Source organism: Calypte anna, chromosome 10 (assembly GCF_003957555.1).
Source record: "Calypte anna isolate BGI_N300 chromosome 10, bCalAnn1_v1.p, whole genome shotgun sequence".
In the NCBI taxonomy this organism is placed as follows: domain Eukaryota; kingdom Metazoa; phylum Chordata; class Aves; order Apodiformes; family Trochilidae; genus Calypte; species Calypte anna.
The window spans coordinates 13,667,022-13,688,828 of NC_044256.1; the positions used below are offsets into that span (position 1 = coordinate 13,667,022).

The following is a 21,807-nucleotide window of genomic DNA, read 5'->3' on the forward strand; positions in this document are numbered from 1 at the left end:
CAAGCCCTGCCTGACTTCTCACCTTCTCCCTGGCTGCTCATGATCTGTTGCTTTTGAGGTGGCAAGGTCCAAGGGCGACTTCATCTTCTCTTGGTTGAGTGGCATTGAACTCCTGTGCATCTCAGCTGCACCACAGCTTCTGGTCCTTGCAGGGAGGACAACAAAGGGGATTTTCTGGCGTCATCTGTTCCAAATTACAGTGGCTTCAGGGAGCTCTTTGGACAGTTTCCACCACAACCAGCCAGCTCCCAAACCCACGCAACCGGGAGGCGGGGCCTCGTGGTGGTAGTGGTTGGGGCACCGAGCATCACTCTCATAGGACCCAGCTGAAGGGACGTGCAACCACCACCCTCTGCTCCTGCTCTGCTGGGGACAGCTGCCCCTCGGTGAGTAGCACCTCACCAGGCACTATGGGGACAGCAGGGATCATTCACACTCCCTAAGTCTCCTGCTGAGAAAAGAGCTCAGGGGGGGAGCTGGAGGTGTGCTTTTGGGTGTTATGTAGCTGGGAGCAGTGGATCTGGGTGTTTTGGGGTGCTTTTGCCCCCTGCATCAAGCTGTGGCTGTGCAGGGTCAGGCACTGGCATGGTGAGCAGCAGAGCTGCAGGACTGATGTGTGCCCTGCATCCCTACCCACAGCTCCTCTTCTGCTCATGCCCTGCCTTCTTACCCTTTCTCAGCCTGCATCTCTCACCCTGGCCCTCATGCACATCTGTTGCTGTCCTGATCACTCTGAGTTTCTTCCACAGCTCTGCCAGTGCCCTGTACCCTGCCTTGCACTGTAGCTCCTCTGAACTAGAAGCCTCCCAGCTTAATCCTTTGCATCTCTGGCTGTCGAGACACAGTAGCAGGGGAGGGCTGTGTGGAGTCATTGCTTTTACAGCTGAACTGGTAAAAAGTCAAGCATTAGGCAATGCCACATCCATTGCACCCACGGGAGGTGTGTGTCTCAACCCAGCTCCTGTCCCTGCCACACTTGGGGGTGCAGGGGCCCCAGCCCAGCTTTGCCTTTGCAGCAGGGTCTGTGGCTCCCAACTTGGCTTTGCAGGTGGATACGTCGTGATGACAGCGAAGAAGAATCAGGCTCTGCCAAATGGAAATGCCAAGGTGGGTATGGGAAGAGGGAGAGAGGGGAGGGCAGAGAGGTGCCAAGTGTACCGCGTACTGGCTCTGCCAGATGAGCCACATCTCACTCTGTCCCATGTCCTCCTGCATATCTGCATATGGACCTTCACGTGCAGTAATACAGAGTGTCACCAAAGGGAAAGAGGATAACCTTTTACTTGCTTGAAGTTAAATAGTTCAGAATCAAGAAGGCTACCTTGACTTGACATGAGCCCTCAGCTATCCCTAGCAGCAGTGCCTGTCCTTCACCTGTGTCCCCTCTGCAGATCCCAAACCTCCAGGAGGTGTGGATGCAGCACTGCTCCAAACAGCTGGAGCCCATGGGATGCTGAACTGCAGGATTTGTGAGGACCTGCCCCCACCCCAGGCTGAAAGTAGCATAACATAGCACATAACAATTCCATTTTTATCAAACATGAAGATTTGTAGTCCAGTCATGGTTGCAAGTGGGACAAATTTCACCTCTTGTCCACCAGTGATCAGGGCAAAGCTCACCTTTTATTTCAGTTCTGCCCCGTGCACTTGCTGCTGTGAGGAGCCAGCGTTTGCCCTGGTCCTCCCTTGGGGCTGCAACCTCTCAGTTGTCTCACCTTGGCAGGTGGGCACTGGGTGAGAGCAGGAGTGGAGGGTGGGAGCTGCAGGTTTATTCTGCTCACCCAGCTTTGGGGCATCTCCCTTCAGCCATGCTCTGGCACTGGCACAGGTGTTAGCTGCACTGGTTTATACTGTCATCCTGTCACCTGTGCTAGCAAGGTGTAGGGTCATGGTACTTTGCCACCCCAGAGAGCTCTGGTGCCTTCTTTAATGGCTCCTAGCAAAGCCCTTTATGCCATGAAGTCAGACCTGCTCCTCTACCTTTCTCTTTCTTGTGGTCCATATCCTTTACTTGTCTCAGTGGTGACAAGACAGAGGTGCCACACAGGCAAAAGGGACTTCGCTGGTTCAAGGGCAGATGTAAGGGCTGAGTCAGATGGAAGAAGCAGCAGAACCAGGGGGTTGAAGTTAGAGGGAGTGTCTGGACAGTCAGGCTTGACAGATGATGAGAATGGATACCATCACCCCTCCAACTGCCTGTGGTGTTCCTGCTCCTTAGGTGGCAGCCACCAGCCTGGTTGTCCATAACTGTGCTGTAGGCGATGTATCTGTGAGACCCTCACTCAGGGGGCTGAGAAATGTCCTTCTCTGTCGGTGTGAGCTGAGGTCCCCTGCGCAACACATCAAATCCTACTGTTGTGTGGACAAAGGCACATTCCTCAAGGAAGGGTTAACCCATGTCCATCTGCCATGCACAGGAGAATGTGCTGCAGAGGGTTCTGCAGCTGCCAGTGGTGAGCTCGACCTGTGAAAGCCTCCAGAGGACCTATGTCAGCACCAAGGAAGCCCACCCTCTTGTGGCCTCGGTGTGTGAGGTCTATGAGCGCGGTGTGCAGGGCGCTGGTGCCTTGGCCTTGAAGAGCGTGGAGCCCGTGGTGCGCAAGCTGGAACCTCAGTGTGAGTCCATTTACAGGAGGGGGGACACATGGCCAAGAAGAGCCATCTGAGCCTCCCCTGGTGGGACAGTGCTGGCAGCACCCCTAGCACATCTCAAGAGCTTTTCTGACCAATCCACCCCCCTGCTTTTGCCCAAGACAGTCACCGTGGCTAATGACCTGGCCTGCCGGGGCTTGGACCACCTGGAGGAGAAGATCCCTGCCCTCCAGTATCCTGTTGACAAGGTAAGTCACAGATGGGGCAGTCTGGAACCCCTCTGCAGAGCCACAACCCCTCTCCTCCTCTAGCCTTGTTTCTGGATGGTGATGGGCTGCTGGGTGTAAAACAAGGCAGTTCCTCTATGCAAGAACTCCTCCGTGGGCTCCTGCAGCCCAGGGAATGGCTGAGGTGAAAATAGGGTCTCAATTTTTGAGACCCAAAAATAGGTCAACAGCATCCTATGTCCCATCCCTGCCAGCTTACCTCCAGCTCGGGTTGCAGAGAGCTCTTATGCCCCTTTTGGAGCTCTCTGGTATTATGGCCATGGGTGAGGGCCTCATGGTTCCTCCAGCTGTCCTGTGCCACCCTGAGCACACCAGCAGGGCTGTTCTCCATCACTCCACCTACAGCTCGCATCTGAATTGAAGGACACCATCTCCACTCCACTCCAAAATGCCAAAAGCACCCTTGGCAACTCCGTGGATAAGATCAAGGAACTGGCAGCAGAAGGCTTGGAGGTCACCAAGAGCACTGTGGAAACAACAGCAAAGTATGCAAGGAGGAGCTCAGTGAGCCAGATGGCAGCTGCAGGAGTCGACACGGCCCTGGGAGGGCTGGAGAAGCTGATGGAGTACATGCTGCCAGAGGAGGATGAAGTTGCAGGTAGTCCTGATGTCCAAACCCCATCTAAAGGTGTATGGGGAGGTCTGCCCACATGTGGGGTAACACCTCGATTATGGGGTGGATTAGGGGGAAATCCATGGATTTTGGTGTAGGACTGCCTAGGAGGTTTGTCCCACCTGGTTATAACCCCTCTCCCCCCCCACTTTTCTTCTGCCTCTTCTGTCTTTAGATCAGAAACCCAAAGACAAATGTGGGTCAGAAGAAAAGGTCTCACAGCAGCAGCCAAGTGCTCCCAGTGCTCCTGACAATCCCAGCACCCTGGGCCGGATTGGTGCCTTGGTGAGCAGTATCTCCTACCACGCTTACCAGCAAACCACCCAAGGCCTCCAGCGAGCCAAAGCCAAAGGGCAGGAATTGGTCACCTGGGTCCCCATCGTGGTGAGTGCCCAAACCTACCCACTGTGATCCTGCTCCCCCATACCCTTTTCTGGGCTGATCCTGCTTTCAGATGAGATATTTCAGGTTCCTCTTGGAGCATGTCCAAGAGCAGAGTGGTGGGCAGGGTGGTTCCCCCAGTCAGCAGGACAAGCCAGGGCCCACAGTTCCTGCTGCAAATTCACACACAAATTTGTACCATGTTAGATGAGTTATTTTTATCCAGTTCCCAATGTATATTGTTGATTTACAGCCCTGCCATAACATCCTCCCTAAAGCAAAAAAAAGCCCTTCCAGAGGCCTAGAGAGGGCAGTGAGAAGGAGGCACCTCTCCTCTCCCACCCATCGCTGCAGTGGGAACCCCTTCCCTGTCCTGTGCCAAAATCCTGAAGTTCCCAACTGCCTGTGGGTTTTCCCACATGCATAAACGAGCCCCTCTGCTCCCTGTGTACCCCAGGACCCTGTGAAATCCTCAGGCTAAGTAGGATGGGGTCACTGGGACCTACCAACTCCCCTTGAGTGGTGGCTTTTTGCTCCCTTTCCAGGGCAGCCTGGCCAAGCCAAGCACACTTGAGGCATCACAGGTCCACGGTGATGAGCAGAGCACTGTGGGTGGGTGGCTGAGCCGGCGGCAGAGCAAGGCACCAGAGCAGAAACAGGAGAAGGCAGGGAAGAAAGATGACAACCACACCAAGGAGGTAAGGAGAAAAGGGGGGGGCAGTTATCCAGGGGCACCTCAAAGTGTGCTCCTGCCTACGTAAAGTGCCAGCATGGGTGATGTTCCCCCATACCCTTGGGAAGCAGGACTCCATCCCTGATGAATCTCAGCAGGTTTGGGGGAGGTGAGGAAGGGTCCTCTTCCCAGAGCCCCAAAGCTGGAGGCAGCCTCTGTGCTCAGCTGGGTCACCTTGGCTTCTATATTCAAGACTCTCTTGCTGCTGTGGGGGTGTCCCCCCAGCAAGCCCCTGAACACCCCCAATAAACACCCCTCTGCCCGCCCCCTCCATGATCCCAGCAGCCAGGGGTAGTGTGAGCTGGTGTGGCTGGGAAAGGTCCCAGCATCAGCTCCATGGGGACGTGGGACGGGAAGCAGCAGGTCGGGGTCGTTGCCCTTCACCTCTGCCGGCAGTGGAAGCGCAGACCCAGACTGGGGGTCCCTGAGGGCCTGGGGGTGGGGGGACAGGGAGTGACCCTGCTGTAAAGGGCTGTGGTGGCTCTTGCAAGCAGCGAGCTGAAAGGGCTCAGGCTCAGGAGGGGTTGGGAGCTCAGGGCCACCTCTGTCCTGCCCTGGGGACAGAGCCAGTGGCTCAGCTGGTCTCTCTCAGCAGGCAGGAGATAGCTCTGGGCTGGTGGGCAGCGTGGCACACAATCTGCAAAATGCCTGCACCTCCGGAATCTCCAGCGTGAAGAAGGTCCCAGCTGTGGCCTGGGATGTGGCAGAGGGGTTGATCCTCTTCACTCCCCGCAGGCTCTCCAAGGCCATGGAGACAGTTGATGCTCTTGGGGGGACCCTTGTCAGTGCCCCCAAGCATCTGCTGGGCACCCTGTACAGCTACGTGCCGGTGAGTTTGTACCCAGGCAGGTTTCATCCATCTCCAGCAAACCCCCCCTTTTGCCCACCCTCTTCTCATGAGCCGCCTATAGTGCTGGGCAGTGCCAGGAGGTACCAGAACAGGGAGATTGATTGCTGTTGGGACACCTCTGTCACCTCTGCTTTCCTGAGCATCTCCCAACCTGTGACAGCAAGTCGTCCCCACATTGACCCAGTGGTGGTACTTCTACACAGGTCATGGTCAATCCAGGGTGTCACCACAAATTCCTGGGAAGGTGAAAGTTTGGGCTGAGACTGTTTCTGCTTGCATCCCACTGCTCCCCCAGGACTATTTCTCCACTGCAGCTGCTCAGAGGCTGTAGCCAGTCACTCCCCTGCACTGGGGACCCCTATGGGGACAAACTGGCCTGTCCTGAGGTCTCCCAAGTTCTGGAGGGGGCTGTGCAGCACAGAGAGAGCAGGGCTGGCAGGCAGGTACAGCCTGTACAGGTGCTCACCCCATCTCTCAGCTCCGCAGGCAGTCAGTGAAGGGAGAGGAGGCAACCGGGTCCAGCAAACCCAGCCCGGAGACGGAGCAGAAGGAGGAGGACACCAAACCCACAGCCCACACCACTGAGGAGAAATCCCAGCTGCGGGATGACTGGCGGATGTACCGTGGCCATCACCCCCTCTCCTTCCTGGGGCTCGAGGACCCCCTCTTCCTGCGGCACAACTTTTACCGTGCCCCGGCCTTCGAGCCCGAGTACTCGGTCCCCCGGAAATCTGCCTTCACCCCCTACAACAGGCGTGTGAGTGAGGGCTCCTACCGCTTCAGTCCCGAGGCCGTGTACGGCCGGGCTTACTATGGCAACATTTACAGCCCGGCCTTCAAGAAGGACTGAGCCAGCGGGGTGAGCGAGAGCATCCCACCCCCCCCCCCTCATTCCTCCCCAGCACCGCTTTGCCCCGACCCCCACCACCTGCCTGCATATACCCCTGTACCAGGACAGGAGCTCAAAGTAGTACACGTCATAGGATGTCTTCTCCTGGAGTACATCGGGGTCAGGATGGGGGATAAAGGCAGCCAAAAGCCCTTATGGTGGCAGAAAAAGAGAGGTAGATGGGATGAGAGAGGTGAGGGAGATGTGGGAAGAGCAGTGAGACCAGAAAAGAGAGAAAGGGACCAGCAAGGCCTGGCACTGGGCTACTCTGGTCCCTATTGAGAAGACAGCGTTGACTTAGATGGGGTGTTGAGATGCCGAGACAGAGCAGGGAGGACAGCAAAGCCATCAAACATCACCACAGCAAGCCAAGTTCCCCATCCTTCCTCGCTCAGTCCCCCTTCACAAGGCCCGTCCCTGGCTACAGAGTGCTCCTACATGGAGAGGCTGAAGGTCCCCACTAACCAAGCAGGTCTCATGAGTCAGAAAGCCCTGAGCACCAATGCCTAGCCGATGGTGGGATTGATGGTGGGATCAGGAAGAAGACTGGTGAGAGCAAATGGAGCTCCTGGAGCCCTTCTCTCCTGCAGGACCACCTGGCTTCCCGCAGCACCTTGTTGTATCCACTGCAATAATAAACTTTTCTGACCTGCTGTTTGCCCCATCTGCACATCTGCTTTATGAGAGAGAGCAACCAAAACAAGGGAGAAGAGTGGGGTGAGACACCCAATCCCGAGCTGAGGGAACGGGTACAGGAAACTGACCCTCAGGTCGTGGTCACAGGTCCAGTGGGATCTCGTGCCCAGCACAGGACGTGTCTCTTCCCATGCCCCAAGTACAAATTATTCACAGTCGCAAGGAGCTGGGGGCTTCCTGCCAAAGACAATTTATTGCATTTCCAGAAGAGAGCAGAGCAATCATTGTCTGTCCTGCACGCACAAACCCTCTTCCAACACATTGCTTTCCCAGGCACACCACGGGAAGGGTTTGGGGAGAGCCAGGGAAAAAATACACCCAGCAGCAGAAGGGTCCAGCAAGGAGCCTGGCATTTAATTTTCCCACCTCCCCTCCTACCCAGGGAAGGAAAGAGTGGCTTGGTAGGAGACTCTGTCCTGGGAATGAGCCACCAGACTGCTTTTTCCCAGGCACAGCCGGTATGGCACTTGCACAAGGGAATCTGCTACAACTGCTGAAAGGCTGTGGGACAGAGGACCACATGCAGGATGGCTCAAAAGCATGGTAGGTGGGACAGGTTCAGACAGTGCCACAGGCTCTGGACACTTGGACAGTGATGGGTACATGGGAGCTGCGGGTGGCTCCCTGGTGGAGAACCCTCCTCATTGCCAGGTCGCAGCTGCTCCTGCAAGCAAGGCAGGAACTTGGTAAGTATTAAATGGGAACAAGAAACCCAGGGTAGCAGGGGGTGACACTGAGCTGGCTGCCCATGCAGAAGCAGCATGTTCTGCCTGCTCTCTGGCAGCCCAGGGCTGATGATGCCTGCAGCAGCAGCAAGGTCACCTGGTCATCTCCAGCATTGGAGGATGAAGGGAGAAAGCAGGAGGTGCCCTAAAAATCTAGTACAGCAAAGAAAAGAGAATTTGCCCCACTACCTGTCCCACCACAGAGACAAGAGCTCTACAGAAGGGAGCAGAGGAAGGCACTACAGGCCTCAGCTGCACCAGCTGTGTATGGCAGGAGACCCAAATTCTAAGGTTAGGAAGGCAGTGAGGAACCCACTGTACTTAGAGAAGTTCACACCATCTCCACAGGCACCCAGGAAGGAGGATCAGTCCAGCTGGGCAGCACAGAGAGAAACACCCAGGCTGTACCTCAGAGGGAGTCTGTTCGCTTACGGGCAAACACAGCTGACATGGTCTTGACAATGCCACGAATCCTTGTACCCTTTTTCAGTGCCAGTTTGGTGTCAGGGATGCGCTCAGCCAGCCCATGGAAAACCATGAGGGCCCCATGATAAGCCTCAGCTGCAGAGACCTCATAGAAACCACAGTCTAAAGAGAGGGCCAGGAGCCGTCCCTCCTCACTGGACACCACCCGTTGGTGGTGCAGGTCACGTTTGTTGCCCACAATGACAATGGGCACCTTCTCCTGGCTCTGCCCTTCCTTGGTTGCCTTGATGAACTGGATTTTGAGGGGCAGGATGTTGAAGCTGGCACGGTCGCAGATGCTGTAGACCAGGACAAAGCTGTCTGCCCACTGGATTCGCTTCTCCTCTGAGGAGCTCTCCTCTGTCTGCTCCTAAGGAAAGAGAAAAGGAAGGTTTCTTTACCTGGCTCCTTCCCTCCACTCATGCTTGCTAGCACAGGCTGTGGTGATTCTGAGCCTGTTGGGTCCAGGGCAGCCAGTAAGCAGCAGCAGAAGGGCAGAGATAAAGAGGAGTACCAAGGAATGCAGAGCAGGACCTGGCTGACCTCACCAAGGGGACACAATTTGGACTTGAGTATCACTATCCTCACCTCATCACCAAGCTATCAAGCACTGTAGGCTGTAGGTGATAACACTGTGGGGGAACTCAGAGAGGCATTTCCACCTTGACAGCACAGTCCTGTGCTCAGCCCAGCCTGATAACATTAGCACTTCAGCCCCAGCATCCCCAGTCAAGAGGACCATGAGCTAAGGTGACTGTTGCTACCCTGCCACCAGATGCACCAATGCTGCTGCCCTGTGCTCTGCAGGCAAGAAGGGCTTAGTTGCCAACAAACCATCTGACGTCAGAGTTTTGCCTATTCTTATGGTTCCTCCCCTAATTTTTAGTAGAGGGTTTTTCTCTCCCTCAGCCAGTGCAAAAGGAGGTCCTCTCACCTGGGAATTAGGGACATCCCAGATGTGGAGGAGAATCTCTCGGCCATCCACAGTCAGGTTGTGGCTGTAGATGAATTCTGCCAAAAAAATGAGAATTAAAATTATCATCCTCACAGAGTGCTCCCTCAGTCCTTGTCTTCTCCTCCTAGGGACAAGATTGTCCATCCTGGAAGACTGCTCTCCAAGGCAAGGTCTGGGGTCAACAACCATGCAGAACATGGTGGTCTCCAGAACTGTGACCACCCCAGCCTGCCTCCACTCCTGAGTGCAGTTCAGGCATGCTGGTACCACCAGCTGCCACCCAGAACCTTTTGCACCCCAATAAGCAGTTCTGGACCAAGATGACTCAATCAACAATCATCCAGCCCATGGGAGCAGGCAAAGGCTTTGGAGACAAGCAGGAGACGATGGGAAGCAGTGAAATTCCACAAGCAGAAGCAGGCTTGCCTCCTGTCCCCAGTCCCTAACAGGAGCTGTCCTGGCCCTGGCCTGGCACTCACCCATGTCTCCATACTCCCCAATAAAGCGCCGGGTGAGAAAACGCACAGTCAGAGCTGCAGAGGGGAGAAGGAGAATCATCAGAACAACACAAAACCTGAAAGATTTTCCTGTTTAAATTTGAGCAGAGCCAGGCACCATCCCCCTCTAGCCCCCCACTAACAGGAATGACCTTCAGTTTTCCTCCAGCCTTCAGTGGTCTGGGAGCAGAGCAGAGGCACAGCACAAACCACAGCTCAGCAGAAAATACCTTCATGTCACTTGCCTGTCACCTGCAAGGTTGTGCTCAGCTTCCCCATCTCAAGTCCCCACCACACCTGAAAGCTCAGCCCCATCTCACCAGCTTTCTCTGCCAGGTTCCTATCTGCAGTTTGTTCTCCAAATACTGCTGCAGTTTTCAGCATTTTTTTTCCCCAGGGCAAAACGGGGAATTCCCAGCTCACAGCTGTTTCCTACCTGATTTCCCTACGTTGTCAGCTCCCATCACCAGGACATTTGCTTCCACCTTCAGGGCAGTGGGTCCAGGCACCTCCATGAGGGCTGGGTGGTCAGGGGTGAAGCTGGCACTGCGGCGCAGTGGGAGCCGGAGCCCCATGCCGAGCGTGGCTCTGCCTCTCCGGCGGTCCCGATGCTGTCTGCAACTCCCCTCCTTTCAGCCGAGGAGCCAGCACTTCCCACAGCACCCAGGGGACCTGCGAGAGCCATACCCCTCCCCACAGCCATAGGGGCGGTGCAGTGGGAGCTGCAGGCAGATGGATGAAAAACTTTGTTATTGCTCAGATCGTCCCGAACATACGTCAGTGACTGCAGCCAGCCCAGCAAGCGGCCTGGAAGCACCAGCTGTCTGCACCAGCTGCTCCACAAATGGCACCCCAGGAGGCTGCCCACGCCTGCACCTCCGGCACGTTGTCCCTTGGCAGGGCAAGATCGTCCTTTGTCTCTTCCCCACAGTGATCGTGGGAATGCTTGCAAGGAGTGGTAGAGCATCTCGTAAGCATTGGAGTGTCCTGTGAGCAATGGAGCATCTTTCAAGGGATGGAGTGCTGTTTCACAAGTGGTGGAGCATCTCACAAGCGTGGAGTGTCTCAGAAGTGATGGAGAATTGTCTGACAAGTGATGGAACATTGTGCTACAAGTGACGAAGCATCTCACAAGAGATGAGTCTTTTGTGGAGCACCTCACAAGTCGTGGAGCATTTCCTAAGTGATGCAACATTGTCTGACAAGCAATGGAGTGTGCCACGAGTGATGAAGCATTGTCTGACAAGCAACAAAGCCTCTCACAGGAGATGAAGTCTCCCACGAGGGAGCATCTCACGAGTGCTGGAGCACCTGAGTAGCACAGCATTGCTTCACAAGTGGTGCAGCATCTCACAAGTGCTGGAGCACTGTCTGATGACCGATGGAGCATCTCGGGAGTGGGGGAAATCTTGTGACCGAGGGGGTGTCCCACGAGCGACTGAGCGGTGTCTCACGGCTGACGGAGTCTCTTGCAAGCAGTGGAGCATCTCAGGAGCCATGGAGCGCCTCGGGAGCCCCCGCAGCCCCCCCTCCCTCCCCCATGCCCCCGCCCACTCCCTGCCGGGCCTCTGCCCCTCTGCCCTGGGGGTCGCTGAGGCCCAGACACGAACCCTCCGCAATCCCACTCCCCTTCCCCGGCCCCGCCGCTCCCCGCTCCCGCTCCCCCGCGGCGCCGGGCGGAGCCGCCTGACGCCATCGCGGCGCGCTGGGCTCCGGCCATGGCGGCGGAGGGGGCGGCGGTGCGTGTGGCCGTGCGGGTGCGGCCGCTGCTGCCCCGGGAGGCCCTGCGGGGACACCGGCCCTGCCTGCGGGGCGACGCCGACAACGGCGAGGTGGTGCTGGGACGCCGCCGCTTTCGCTTCGCCGCCGTGCTGCCCGAGGCGGCGGGGCAGGCCGCTGTCTACCAGGCCTGCGTCCAGCCGCTGCTGCGGGCCTTCTTCCGCGGCTTCAACGCCACCGTCTTCGCCTACGGGCAGACCGGCTCCGGCAAGACCTACACCATCGGGGAGGCCAGCGTCGGTGAGTGTCTGCCGACCCCGCGGGGCCCCTTCGCCACCTCCCGCCCTCCCGAGCCAAGCCCCCATCCCTCCCAACCATACCCATCCCTCTCAGCCATCCCACCTCACCGATGCTGCCACTCTCGCCCGTCCCTCCACTTTGCTCTCTCCACCCAACTCCACCAACATCACCATCTCCATCACTTCCCACATCCCAACCAGTCCTTCTACCTTGCTCTCCCCTCCTGACTCTGCCAGCCCCCCCACACCCACCCTTACTGCTCATCCCCGTCCAGCCCACTCCACCAGCCTTTCCTTCCACCCACCCCAGGGACAATACCTTATTTGAGATCACAGCATGTGGACTTTTTCCAATCCCAGTGCAGGAAAGGCAAGAAGACCATGCCTGGTCTGGAGGTAGTGATGGTGATCGTCCTATGGCACCACTACCTTCACCTGACTTGAACTTATCAGCTTTGTGCTGAAATAAGCCCTAAGGAGAGGGAGGTTTACAGGGGTTCCTCCTGTTAGTTTGTCTATGCAAAGGAGAGGAGGGAATTGGAAACCTTTTCCTCCTGCAAGTGCTGCTTTAATGGTATTATGATATTTGACTGAAGATGTACTATAAACATTTCAGTTGGCTTTAGTTAATAGTTTGTAAATGATATTTTCCATTCTTTCAATCTACCTGTTTCCAGTTTCCCAGTTCAGGCTCTTAGTGCACCAGATTTGGGCGTTGCCCTTTTTCATGGCTGTTGGAGACAAAAGCAAAACCACTAATAATTCAGACAGCAGAGAGCTGTGGCCAGACAGCAAGCACACAAAAAAGATTTCTCAGAGCTGGGAAAGGTCGTGGAGTCATGCAGGCTTCAAATGACAGCATGCTGTAGCTGCATGAATGGTGTTTGCTACCTGCTGAAACCCTAATGTGCCTTTTCCTTCTTGAGGAAGGACTGGAAACAAGGGACATTTGTGGCATCCAGCACAGCATCAGGACAGGACTTGCCCCAAAACCTTGTGGCTTAAAAAACGCTCAGAGAGATGTTTAGTCCAGGCTGAGCTGTGGGAGGGTTGCAAAGCTGGTCCTTTCCAGCTCACATGCACTGCAGGCAGGCTCCTGCAGTGCTCTGTCCCTGGGGCCAGCATGGCCTCCCTGGGCATTCCCTGCTCCCCATGACCACGTCCATTTCTCTGGCAGCTTCCATCAATGAAGATGAGCAGGGCATCATCCCACGAGCCATGGCCGAGACATTCAGGCTTATTGATGAGAACGACCTCATTGACTACACGGTCCGAGTGTCCTACCTGGAGGTGTACAAGGAGGAGTTTCGGGACTTGCTGCAGGTGGATACAGCCAGCAAAGACATCCAGATCCGGGAGGATGACAAGGGGAACGTTGGTATGTGTGGGTTCCCAGGCTCCTTTTTCTTACCATGCCTGAGGCCAGGGTTGGGTTATCTATTGCTGAAGGCAGAGCCAGGCCTTCTCCCTCCATCCCTCTCCTGCAGACCTATTCAGTATGGAAAGCCACTATGCGTGTAGCATGGTATAGGCAGGGTGACAGCACCAGGCTGTGCAGAGAAGCTGCATCCTCAGGCAGCCCATCCCTGAGCCACAGCTCTGTTTGCCATTGCAGTGCTCTGTGGTGTGAAGGAGGTGGAAGTAGAAGGGCTGGATGAGGTGCTGAGCCTGCTGGAGATGGGGAACACTGCCAAGCACACGGGAGCTACCCACATCAACAGGCAGTCGAGCCGCTCGCACACCATCTTCACCGTGACCATGGAACAACGGCGCGGGGCTGGCCGCCTCCCCCTGCACCACCAGCCCCCCTCCATCCCTGCCTCAGGCCAGGTCCTGGTTTCCAAGTTTCACTTTGTGGACCTGGCAGGCTCAGAGCGAATTGTGAAGACAGGAAACACAGGGGAGAGGCTGAAGGAGAGCATCCAGATCAACAGTGGCCTCCTAGCCTTGGGAAACGTCATCAGTGCCTTGGGAGACCCTCGGAGGAAGGGCAGCCACATCCCCTACAGGGACTCCAAAATCACCAGGTACAGCTGGGACCAGGACCTCAGTGCTCCACACATTACTCTTCTGCTTAATGGTTCTGCTCACTTCTCTTGTGCTAGACACCAGCTAGGGAGCAAAAATATTGTTTTCTTTGGGCTTAACCTCTGAAGAAGGTTGGAAGTCTTCTGGTTCCTTCATTATTTTCTGTTTCAGCTGTTTTAATCACTGTGCTCTTCCCTAGGATCCTGAAAGACTCTCTGGGGGGGAATGCCCAGACTGTGATGATAGCCTGCATCAGCCCATCCTCCTCCGACTTCGATGAGAGCCTCAACACCCTGAATTATGCCAGCCGGGCTCAAAACATCCAGAACAAAGCTGTGGTGAACTGCCGCAGGGAGACAGAGAACGTCGAAGAGCTTCACCTGCAGATAAAGAACCTGCAGAAGGCGCTGGAACAGCGGCACCGCTCCGAGACCCGGATCATCCACCGCTCGGCCACCACCAAACGCTGCGCGCCGGACCCCACGGCTCGGCTGCTGGCCGAGTGTGCACACTACAGGACCTGCACGGATGCGGCGTACAGGCTGCTGATGGAGCTGCAGGAGGACAGTAAACCTGACAGTGGAGCAGGTCCTGCAGGTGAAGGAGTGGCTGTGCACTGTGGAGAGTGAGAGGAGTGAGCTGACCTCAGCTGGGCTGGATAGCGGCATTGAGAGCACCTCGACAGAAGACCAGAGCCCTGAGGCACAAGGCTCAAAGCTGGCAAAAGCCCAGGTAACATTTGGGGTGGTGTAGCTTTGAGGTTGGGTTCATCAGGTGGCCACTGAATGCAGCTGCCTCAATACAGTAATGGCGCAAGGGTCAGGAAAAGGGCCAAGGAGAAAGTAACTTGTCCGACAGGCTAATAGGGAGGCAGAATGGTTTTGTCCATCGTACAGGCAGGTAAGGGAGACGCTGGGTTCAGGTGTGGCCAAGAGATTTATTTTGGCAGGAAGAAGTCCTAGGTCTGCAGAGCTGCTGTGCCCTTGCAGAGTCCAGCGTGGGAAGGGAAGGGACAAAGGTGGATGCTGATGCTGCTCTCTTGTATTTTGGGGGACAGGTAAACACCGAGAAGGAGGGTGAGTCCACCAAAGATGAGCAGGTTGCCAAACTGCAGAGACAAGTGGAGCGCCTAGAGGAGGAGAACCGTGATTTCCTGGCTGCCCTGGAGGATGCATGGAACAGTATAAGCTTCAGGTACTTCTTGGCTTTACTGTCCTTGTAAGGACCTGCTACACTCCTCCCCAGCAGAGCACAGTCCAGGTTCCTGTAGTAGGTCTGAGGTCCACATGTATAAAACCATGTTTTTCTTCTTGCCTCCTAGAGCGACAAGCTGCAGGAGCAGCAGGATAAGATCTCAGAGCTGCATGTGCGCTTGGAGATGGCAGTGCCAAATTTGCATGTGTCAGAACTGCTCAAAAACCTTCATCTGCTGACTGCTGACCAGAGACCTCACACAGCCCCACTGGATGCTGCCCTCTCCCATGGCCTCAGCGGGGTTCCCTTGGGGCTTCTTGCCACTGAGCAGAGTGGAGGAGACTTTTGCAGGAAGGTGAGGGTGCCAGACAGTGCCATTGAGAAGCTGCTGCTTTTTTTCCCATCAGGTGTTCTTCACTGAGTGAACTGTTTTTTCTCCCACCCCTGAATGTCAGCCTTGTCAGAGGTATAGTCCAGAGGACTGCAGTCAGTGTTCACGTCCAAAGAGATTCACAACTCCAGCAAAACCAGCCCAGCTTCAGAACTGAGACTTTTACTTTAGTGTTACGGGCAGGTCCCAGATTTGCTCATCTGGGTCTAGCCACCCAGCAGTTCTCCTGAAATCACACTCAGCTCCATTTTGTTGCTTTTCTTTTTCTCTAGCAGCAATGCCCAGCTGAGACAGCTGCTTTTTCTAAGACCAGCTTTTACATTGTGTGTTTCCTGTCATTCCAATTCTCTGCCCCAGCAGCTCTGTAGCAGCCAGGAGAAAGAACCAGCAGGCTCACACCCAAGCCATGCACAGTGCCCAACCAGCAATGCAGAGATCAAAGATGCAGTGCTGGGGAGAGAGCTTGGCCAGGACTCAGAGAAGCCAGCAGAGCTGTCCTCAGGAGAGGAGGAAGAGTGGGAACAAAAAAGGTCCCTGTCCCGGCGCCGGTGAGTTGAGGCTGTCCCTGCACTGTGCAGTGTCCTGGCTGTCCTACCTCTGCCATCTTGGCTCTCAATGTAGGCTGTAGAAGCAAACCCTGCACTGGGGTCTGTGACTGTGCTGAGACAACTGCCTGCTTGCTAAGGAGCTACAAACCATCTTCCTGACCATAGCTACTTGTTTCTCTCTCCTTCTGAAGCCTGTGGATCTTGAGGGCCCTTACTGGGAACAGCTCTGGCAGCACCCAGACCCAACTGATTAATTTGCTGCTCCTTCTAGAAATGTTGATCCAAAGCTGGAGCAAGAACGAGATTTCTAAGTCGAGCGAGGAGCTGAGTGGAAGCAACATCCCCTCAATTCAAAGAGCAGCTGGAGCTGTCAAAAGGCAAGTGGCAACCATAGGTTATTGGGGCTGGTGGTGCTTCATGGGTGCTGTTGAAAGGGAGGCAGTTTCCCACCAAGGTGAACCAGAGGATGAAAATGGAGCAGATGACAAGTCTAGCTGCTCTTGTTAAGGAGAAGCTTCAACTTCTGGGGTCTGGCAAGAGCTGCATGTTCTGGTGGAAGCTGCGGGTAATTGGGTGATGCTGTGACAGTTCTTGGCTATAGATCCGAGGTTGAATTGTTCTTCACCCAGCTGCTAAGACAAGAGCATTCTAACCCAGGAACCTGTGTTGCAGAGATCCGCAGGAGGCAGGAGCCACTGCTCAGTCCCTGGGAGCGCGTTCCAGGGAAGGACTCGGAGTGGGAGGCTGGTACAAGCACAGCAGAAGATCCGAGAGCTGGCAATCAACATCCGCATGAAGGAGGAGCTGATCACTGAGCTTGTTAAGACAGGTGCAGAACCACCAGGGGAATGCACATCCTTTCCCTATGAAATTTCCTACTTTGAATACTTGGTCTCTAGTCCTATCCCACCTTCTCTTCCTGTGTTATCCATGCTCAGTCCTTCCCTGTAGGCAGTTTCCTCCATCCTCTAGCTGAGTGATACCCTTTCTACTGGGCTCTCCCCAAATCCCATCCCCAGAGCAGCCAGTCTCCAGAGTCAGAAATACTTCAGAGGAAAGGTCTGTCCTTTGGCAGGATCCTGTCTGCAAGGGAAGGGGGCCTGGAGGTCACGGCAGAGGGGGGTGTGTGTTGCAGGCAAGGACGCCCAGGCTCTGAACAGGCAGTACTGCCAGAAGATCAATGAGCTGGAGCAGGAGGCAGAGCAGGTACGAGCAGAGCTGAATGACAGCCAGAAGCAGCTCCAGGAGCTGGAGGGCAGAGAGCCTCAGGACGCGGGGGAGAAGCGCAAGCTGCAGGAATACCGCACACGCGTGGCAGCTGCACAGAGCAAGGCACAGGTGAGGGGGAAGGGCTCTGCGTGCCCGGCGAGGGGGGCAGGGGAAGAGTTGAGGACATCTGTGCAAAAGGGCATAGGGAAGATGCCGAGCCCAAGGGCAGCTTTTCCCCTCTGGCAGGTTCTGTGCAAGAAGAAACAGGCAACAGAGAGGCTGGTGTCACTCTCAGCCCAGAGCGAGAAGCGAGTGCAGGAGCTGGAGAGGAACATTCAGGTGATGAGGCGGCAGCAGGGCCAGCTGCAGCGCCGGCTGCGGGAGGAGAGCGAGCAGAAACGGCGGCTGGAGGTGGAGGTGAATAAGCAGCAGCACCAAGTCAAGGTAGGAGTGGACAGGAGCAGCTGTGTTACTGACACGTTTGTGAGGATGATGATGGGTGGGTTCTGTGAGCTGCTGGGCAAGGTAGACCCCATGAGGTCTAGGATTGTCTTGGAAAGCTGATGAGAGACCAGTTGTTTAAGATTATCCAAAGAGCTAGAAGGGAACATAAGCTGCCCTTAGTCCCTAGCTCTAGGGTGGACATCCTCAGGGCTCACAGCCGCTCCTTCCCATACAGGAACTGGAACTGAAGCACGAGCAGCATCAGAAAATTCTGCGCATCAAAACGGAGGAAATCGCAGCTTTCCAGAGGAAGCGTCGGAGCGGCAGCAACGGCTCTGTCATCAGCCTGGAGCAGCAGCAGGTACAGGCAGAGCAAGCCTGCCAACTCCCTCCTGTTCCAGTCTGCTGTGGCAGGCTGCTGGGGTTTTAGTTTAAGATGGGACATAGCCCATCCTGCCTTTGAGGTGTAGTCCATAGTGTCACTTAGTAGCAGGACACTTAGATCCTGTCTTACCCTCAGGACTGGGATTCTCTTCTAAATCCTGGCATTGATAAAGGAGCTGCAAAGTATTGTCTGCCAGCAGAAAGGTAGGGGGGTTGCAGCTCCCAAGGACTCCTTGGCAGCTGTAGATTTAGCTCAACTCTGCCTCTCAGAGGAGCTAGAATGATAAAAACAGCCAGGTCTGGCCCATAGGGGTTAGCAGAAATGGACTCAGGACACTCCCTCTGATCTCAATCCCACTGCTTTTCAGTCTGGCAGTGCTGGGCATTGTTGTTGCTGTCTGCACACATGAACATGACCTTTGCCTCTCCTTCCATCAGAAAATTGAGGAGCAGAAGAAGTGGCTGGACATGGAGATGGATAAAGTTCTTGAGCAGCGCCGAGCCCTGGATGAGCTGGAAGATGAGCTGCGGAAGCGGGAAGCTATTGTGGCCAAAAAGGAAGCCCTGCTGCAGGAGAAGAATGGCCTGGAGAGCAAACGACTACGTTCCAGCCAGGTAGGACAAGAGTGCAAAACCTCAGACCCTTGCTTGATTTCCAGCAGAGGTAGGAGGCTAGAAGGGCTGGGTGCGATCCGGGGTCTGGCAGAGGGCTGCAAGTCAGGATGAGGTGGTGTTGAGAAGTGTGTGTGGAATTACTTGACCCATGGAGGAAGTTGAAAGGGGCTGGGGGTCTTCTAGAGCAGATCCCCTTACACTTCTGTGGCAGGCCCTGACAGATGACATAGTACGTGTGTCCAGTCGCCTGGAGCACCTGGAAAAGGAGCTGACAGAGAAGAACGGGCAACTGCGTCACGGCAGTGCCCACGACCAGCAGCGGATCCGCCAGGAGATCAACAACCTGCGCCAGGAGAAGGACCAGCTGCTCAAACAGAGACTGGAGCTGGACAACAAGCTGCGTCAGGGGACCCTGCTGTCTCCAGAGGTACCTCTTCTTGGGCCGGGCTGCTCTGCTTGCAAGAGCATGAGGTATTAAGAAAGAAGTAAAGATCTTTACTTGATGAGTGTGGGGTCGTTAGCAGATGCTCCCTCAACAACCCCAATCTGTGCATATCTCAGCTTCTTGCCACCACTACCAAGGTGTTGAGAGGTCAGGGCTGGGTGAGACAAAGCAAACCCATTGCTGACTAGTAACTGCAGCTCTGCCCTGGCAGGAAGAACGGATCTTGTTCCAGCTGGATGAGGCGATCGAGGCTCTGGATGCAGCCATCGAGTACAAGAATGAGTCCATCACGTGCAGGCAACGAGTCCTGCGGGCTTCAGCCAGCCTGCTGTCCCAGTGTGAGATGAACCTCATGGCCAAACTCAGCTATCTCTCCTCCTCTGAGACCCGAGCTCTGCTCTGCAAGTACTTTGACAAGGTAGGAGACAGCTGTTCTCTATGCTAGTGTGGAATGTAGCATCTGACCACACTCTCGTTTTCCTCCAGTTTCAAGCTTTCTGCCTGCCTGCTATTGTACTTCTGCCCTGAAATGTCAGGCAACAAAGCCACAGCACCATGGTCCCCACCTGTCCTAACACCTGGGAGAGAATATTAACTAATTGTAGGATATCTGGATCCCTGGGTGGCTCCACAGTGTCAGTGCAGCAAGGCAGCTGTGACATCCCACCACTTCTAACCTTCATATTCTGCACCAAGAAACCTAATTTGTTCACGCTCATTGGGTGCAGAAAAGCTTCCAGGCTCTGAAGGAGCTGAGATGCTCTTTGCTCTTGGACCCTGGCCAGGTGGTGACACTGCGGGAGGATCAGCATAGGCAGCACATTGCCTTCTCAGAGCTGGAGATGCAGCTGGAGGAGCAGCAGCAGCTGGTGTACTGGCTGGAGGCAGCTGTGGAGCGCCAGCGCCTGGAGATGGATCGTCAGCTCACCCTGCAGCAGAAGGAGCATGAGCAAAACATGCAGTTACTGCTCCAGCAGAGCCGTGGTAACCATCCAGCTCCTGAACCAGGCAGTGGTGGCATGGGTTTTGCCTTTTGCAGGGCTTGCAGCTTGAAATGGCCTTGTTTTTCCTTGTAGAGCACATGGATGAAGGGCTGGCCAGCAGCAAGCTGCAGTACGAGGCAAGGATTCAGGTGCTGGAAAAGGAGCTGAGCCGTTACATGTGGGCAAACCAGGAGCTGAACCAGAGGCTGAGTAACATGAACCTCCATCCTGGACAGACCAAAGGTGAGAGGAAACTCAGGCTTAGCTTCTCCTTAAAATTAAGGGAGTTTAAATTCTTTTCCCTGTCAGTGAGAGCTTAGAGCAGTCGCGGGCAGTGCTGGTCTTGAGCAAGTGCTCCACAGGCAGATTCTGACAAGAAAAACAGAATTCCTGGTACTCATCTTACTGTACCCTTATCTTTCCCAGCAGGGATGGAGAGAAGCATCCACGGGGCTGGGGACAGAGCTATCCCCACACACGGGACCTGTGAGGAGCCAAGCCTCGGGGAACAGCTGGTGCCTTTGGCTGAGGAAAGCCCCCGTGTCAGGGATGAGAGCAGGGACCTGGTGCACGCCCCTTTGCCATCAACGTGGCGACGTTCATCCCTGCCCAGCGACAGCCCCGGGGACCTTCGGCCGCGGGATGCCGAGCACTTGCTGAGAGCAGGGCAGCCCCAGGAGCTGCACCCGCCCCGCTGCCTTGCTCCTCCCTCCAAGCCCCGCCGGGAGCTGCGCAGAGCCAGCCTGAGCACCACCCCAGTGCCTTATCACCCGGCAATGATAGACGTGAGGAAAAACCCACTGTAGGTGCAGAGCAGGCAGGAGCAGATATTGCTGACATCAGCTCAAGAGCCTTCCTGCCCTACAAGCCAGCTGGGCTACAAAGCTGTTACATTTCAGAGGCCTGAGGAAGAAGCACACATGACTTTTCATCACCAGCCTACATTCCCCAGGTTGCTGCCAGTTTACACAGTGCTGACTGGACACCTTCCCTCCCACACCCTCTGCAGCTTAAACACTGGGAAGTGGGAGATGCCTCCCACCCTGGACTCCAACACTAAAAACTTGTTTACAGTTTGGAAACCTCTGCTGTGGGGCTTGCTCAGCCCTAGCAGCTTCAGAGGAAGATGCTCTGCAGTCCTGCAGAACTTTGTACATTGTTTTTTGTAGTAACTTTGGGTTTTTTTACATTTTTACTGTAACTTTACTAATAAAGCAGAACAAGTGTTATGAAAGTCATTTGTCACAGGCTTCAGTTGTTACTTATTCTGAGTACATAGAAATGGAGTTCTATTTAAACCTCACTGCATGGGAGTTCTGTTGCTGTCACAGAACTTAATGCTGAAATACCTGCTTTGTAAGTGCTCACAGCCAGAGCTGGTAGATTTCCTACATAGAGGTGCTGCAGGAAAAGTATCTCCAGACAGTAGCAGAATTGTCTGAAGCATCCAAGATAAAAGCAACCCTGGTTCAGTGCCATTTTCTGCTCCAGCCTATAAGCTGCTTTAAGCAGTATTTTCTTACTTGAGAAAACTTCCAGTCTGGATGTAAGGGAGAATAAATCTGCCAGAGTGAAAATGATGTCCCTCTTCTTGAGGTGGATTATGTCAGTCCTAAATTACAGGATTGTGTTTGGAAATGAAACCCCAAGTACCTGCTTTAAGAAGGGAAAAGGGGAAAAAATGGCCACTTGGCTGCCTGACCCTGAAAAAGTAAAGCCACTGCTTCACCCTGAAATCAGGAGCACAGCTACTACATGACTACCATTTCAAGAGTAACATACCTACAGCTAAAAGCCACAACCATCTTATCTTTTACATACCTGATCTTGCCTTTAGGGATGGGGCTTTGAGGGGGTCATTACTA

General features: G+C 55.0%; 3 protein-coding genes across 6 annotated transcripts; 2 read left to right on the plus strand and 1 right to left on the minus strand.

Moving 5' to 3' along the window:
• The first annotated feature begins 301 nt into the window (after positions 1-301).
• On the plus strand, positions 302-6,992 carry PLIN1 (perilipin 1). 2 transcript variants are annotated; one of them, XM_030456941.1, is made up of 9 exons: positions 302-386; positions 1,049-1,107; positions 2,418-2,616; positions 2,758-2,840; positions 3,225-3,477; positions 3,668-3,876; positions 4,419-4,571; positions 5,199-5,435; positions 5,935-6,992. In XM_030456941.1, the coding sequence occupies exons 2-9, from the start codon at positions 1,063-1,065 to the stop codon at positions 6,304-6,306; spliced, it is 1,551 nt and encodes a 516-aa protein (XP_030312801.1). In that variant the 5' UTR covers positions 302-386; positions 1,049-1,062; the 3' UTR covers positions 6,307-6,992. The 2 variants fall into 2 exon arrangements, with proteins under 2 accessions (XP_030312801.1, XP_030312800.1); XM_030456940.1 differs by lacking the exon at positions 302-386 and having other exon boundaries at positions 453-1,107; positions 5,202-5,435.
• Positions 6,993-8,053: 1,061 nt separating this feature from the next.
• LOC103526843 (ras-related and estrogen-regulated growth inhibitor-like protein) lies at positions 8,054-10,350 on the minus strand. Of its 3 annotated transcripts, none has more exons than XM_030456943.1 (4): positions 10,120-10,350; positions 9,666-9,719; positions 9,166-9,242; positions 8,054-8,598 (listed from the first exon to the last, which is right to left on the minus strand). In XM_030456943.1, the coding sequence occupies exons 1-4, from the start codon at positions 10,256-10,258 to the stop codon at positions 8,176-8,178; spliced, it is 693 nt and encodes a 230-aa protein (XP_030312803.1). In that variant the 5' UTR covers positions 10,259-10,350; the 3' UTR covers positions 8,054-8,175. The 3 variants fall into 3 exon arrangements, with proteins under 3 accessions (XP_030312803.1, XP_008490192.1, XP_030312804.1); XM_008491970.2 differs by having other exon boundaries at positions 8,054-8,601; XM_030456944.1 differs by lacking the exon at positions 9,666-9,719 and having other exon boundaries at positions 8,054-8,601.
• Positions 10,351-11,401: 1,051 nt separating this feature from the next.
• Positions 11,402-21,147, plus strand: KIF7 (kinesin family member 7). The gene is given in 22 exon segments (XM_030456945.1): positions 11,402-11,702; positions 12,879-13,079; positions 13,317-13,728; positions 13,929-14,298; positions 14,300-14,461; positions 14,787-14,898; positions 14,901-14,923; positions 15,051-15,278; positions 15,672-15,893; positions 16,160-16,215; positions 16,217-16,239; positions 16,535-16,602; positions 16,604-16,691; positions 16,998-17,200; positions 17,318-17,515; positions 17,751-17,876; positions 18,338-18,514; positions 18,726-18,941; positions 19,171-19,377; positions 19,745-19,943; positions 20,036-20,185; positions 20,369-21,147. Coding segments are annotated over 22 exon segments (4,122 nt in total). The 3' UTR covers positions 20,749-21,147.
• The last annotated feature ends 660 nt before the right edge of the window (positions 21,148-21,807 follow it).

Excerpts from the sequence above, each read along its gene's own strand:
- PLIN1 (XM_030456940.1), top strand. The coding sequence starts at position 586 with ATGGTGAGCAGCAGAGCTGCAGGACTGATGTGTGCCCTGCATCCCTAC. Across the intron at positions 3,478-3,667 it reads AGAGGAGGATGAAGTTGCAG|ATCAGAAACCCAAAGACAAA; the intron begins GTAGTCCTGATG and ends TTCTGTCTTTAG. Across the intron at positions 4,572-5,201 it reads ATGACAACCACACCAAGGAG|GCAGGAGATAGCTCTGGGCT; the intron begins GTAAGGAGAAAA and ends CTCTCTCAGCAG.
- LOC103526843 (XM_008491970.2), bottom strand. The coding sequence starts at position 10,258 with ATGGGGCTCCGGCTCCCACTGCGCCGCAGTGCCAGCTTCACCCCTGAC. Across the intron at positions 9,720-10,119 it reads TGACAACGTAGGGAAATCAG|CTCTGACTGTGCGTTTTCTC; the intron begins GTAGGAAACAGC and ends TCCCCTCTGCAG. Across the intron at positions 8,602-9,165 it reads GGGATGTCCCTAATTCCCAG|GAGCAGACAGAGGAGAGCTC; the intron begins GTGAGAGGACCT and ends CTCTTTCCTTAG.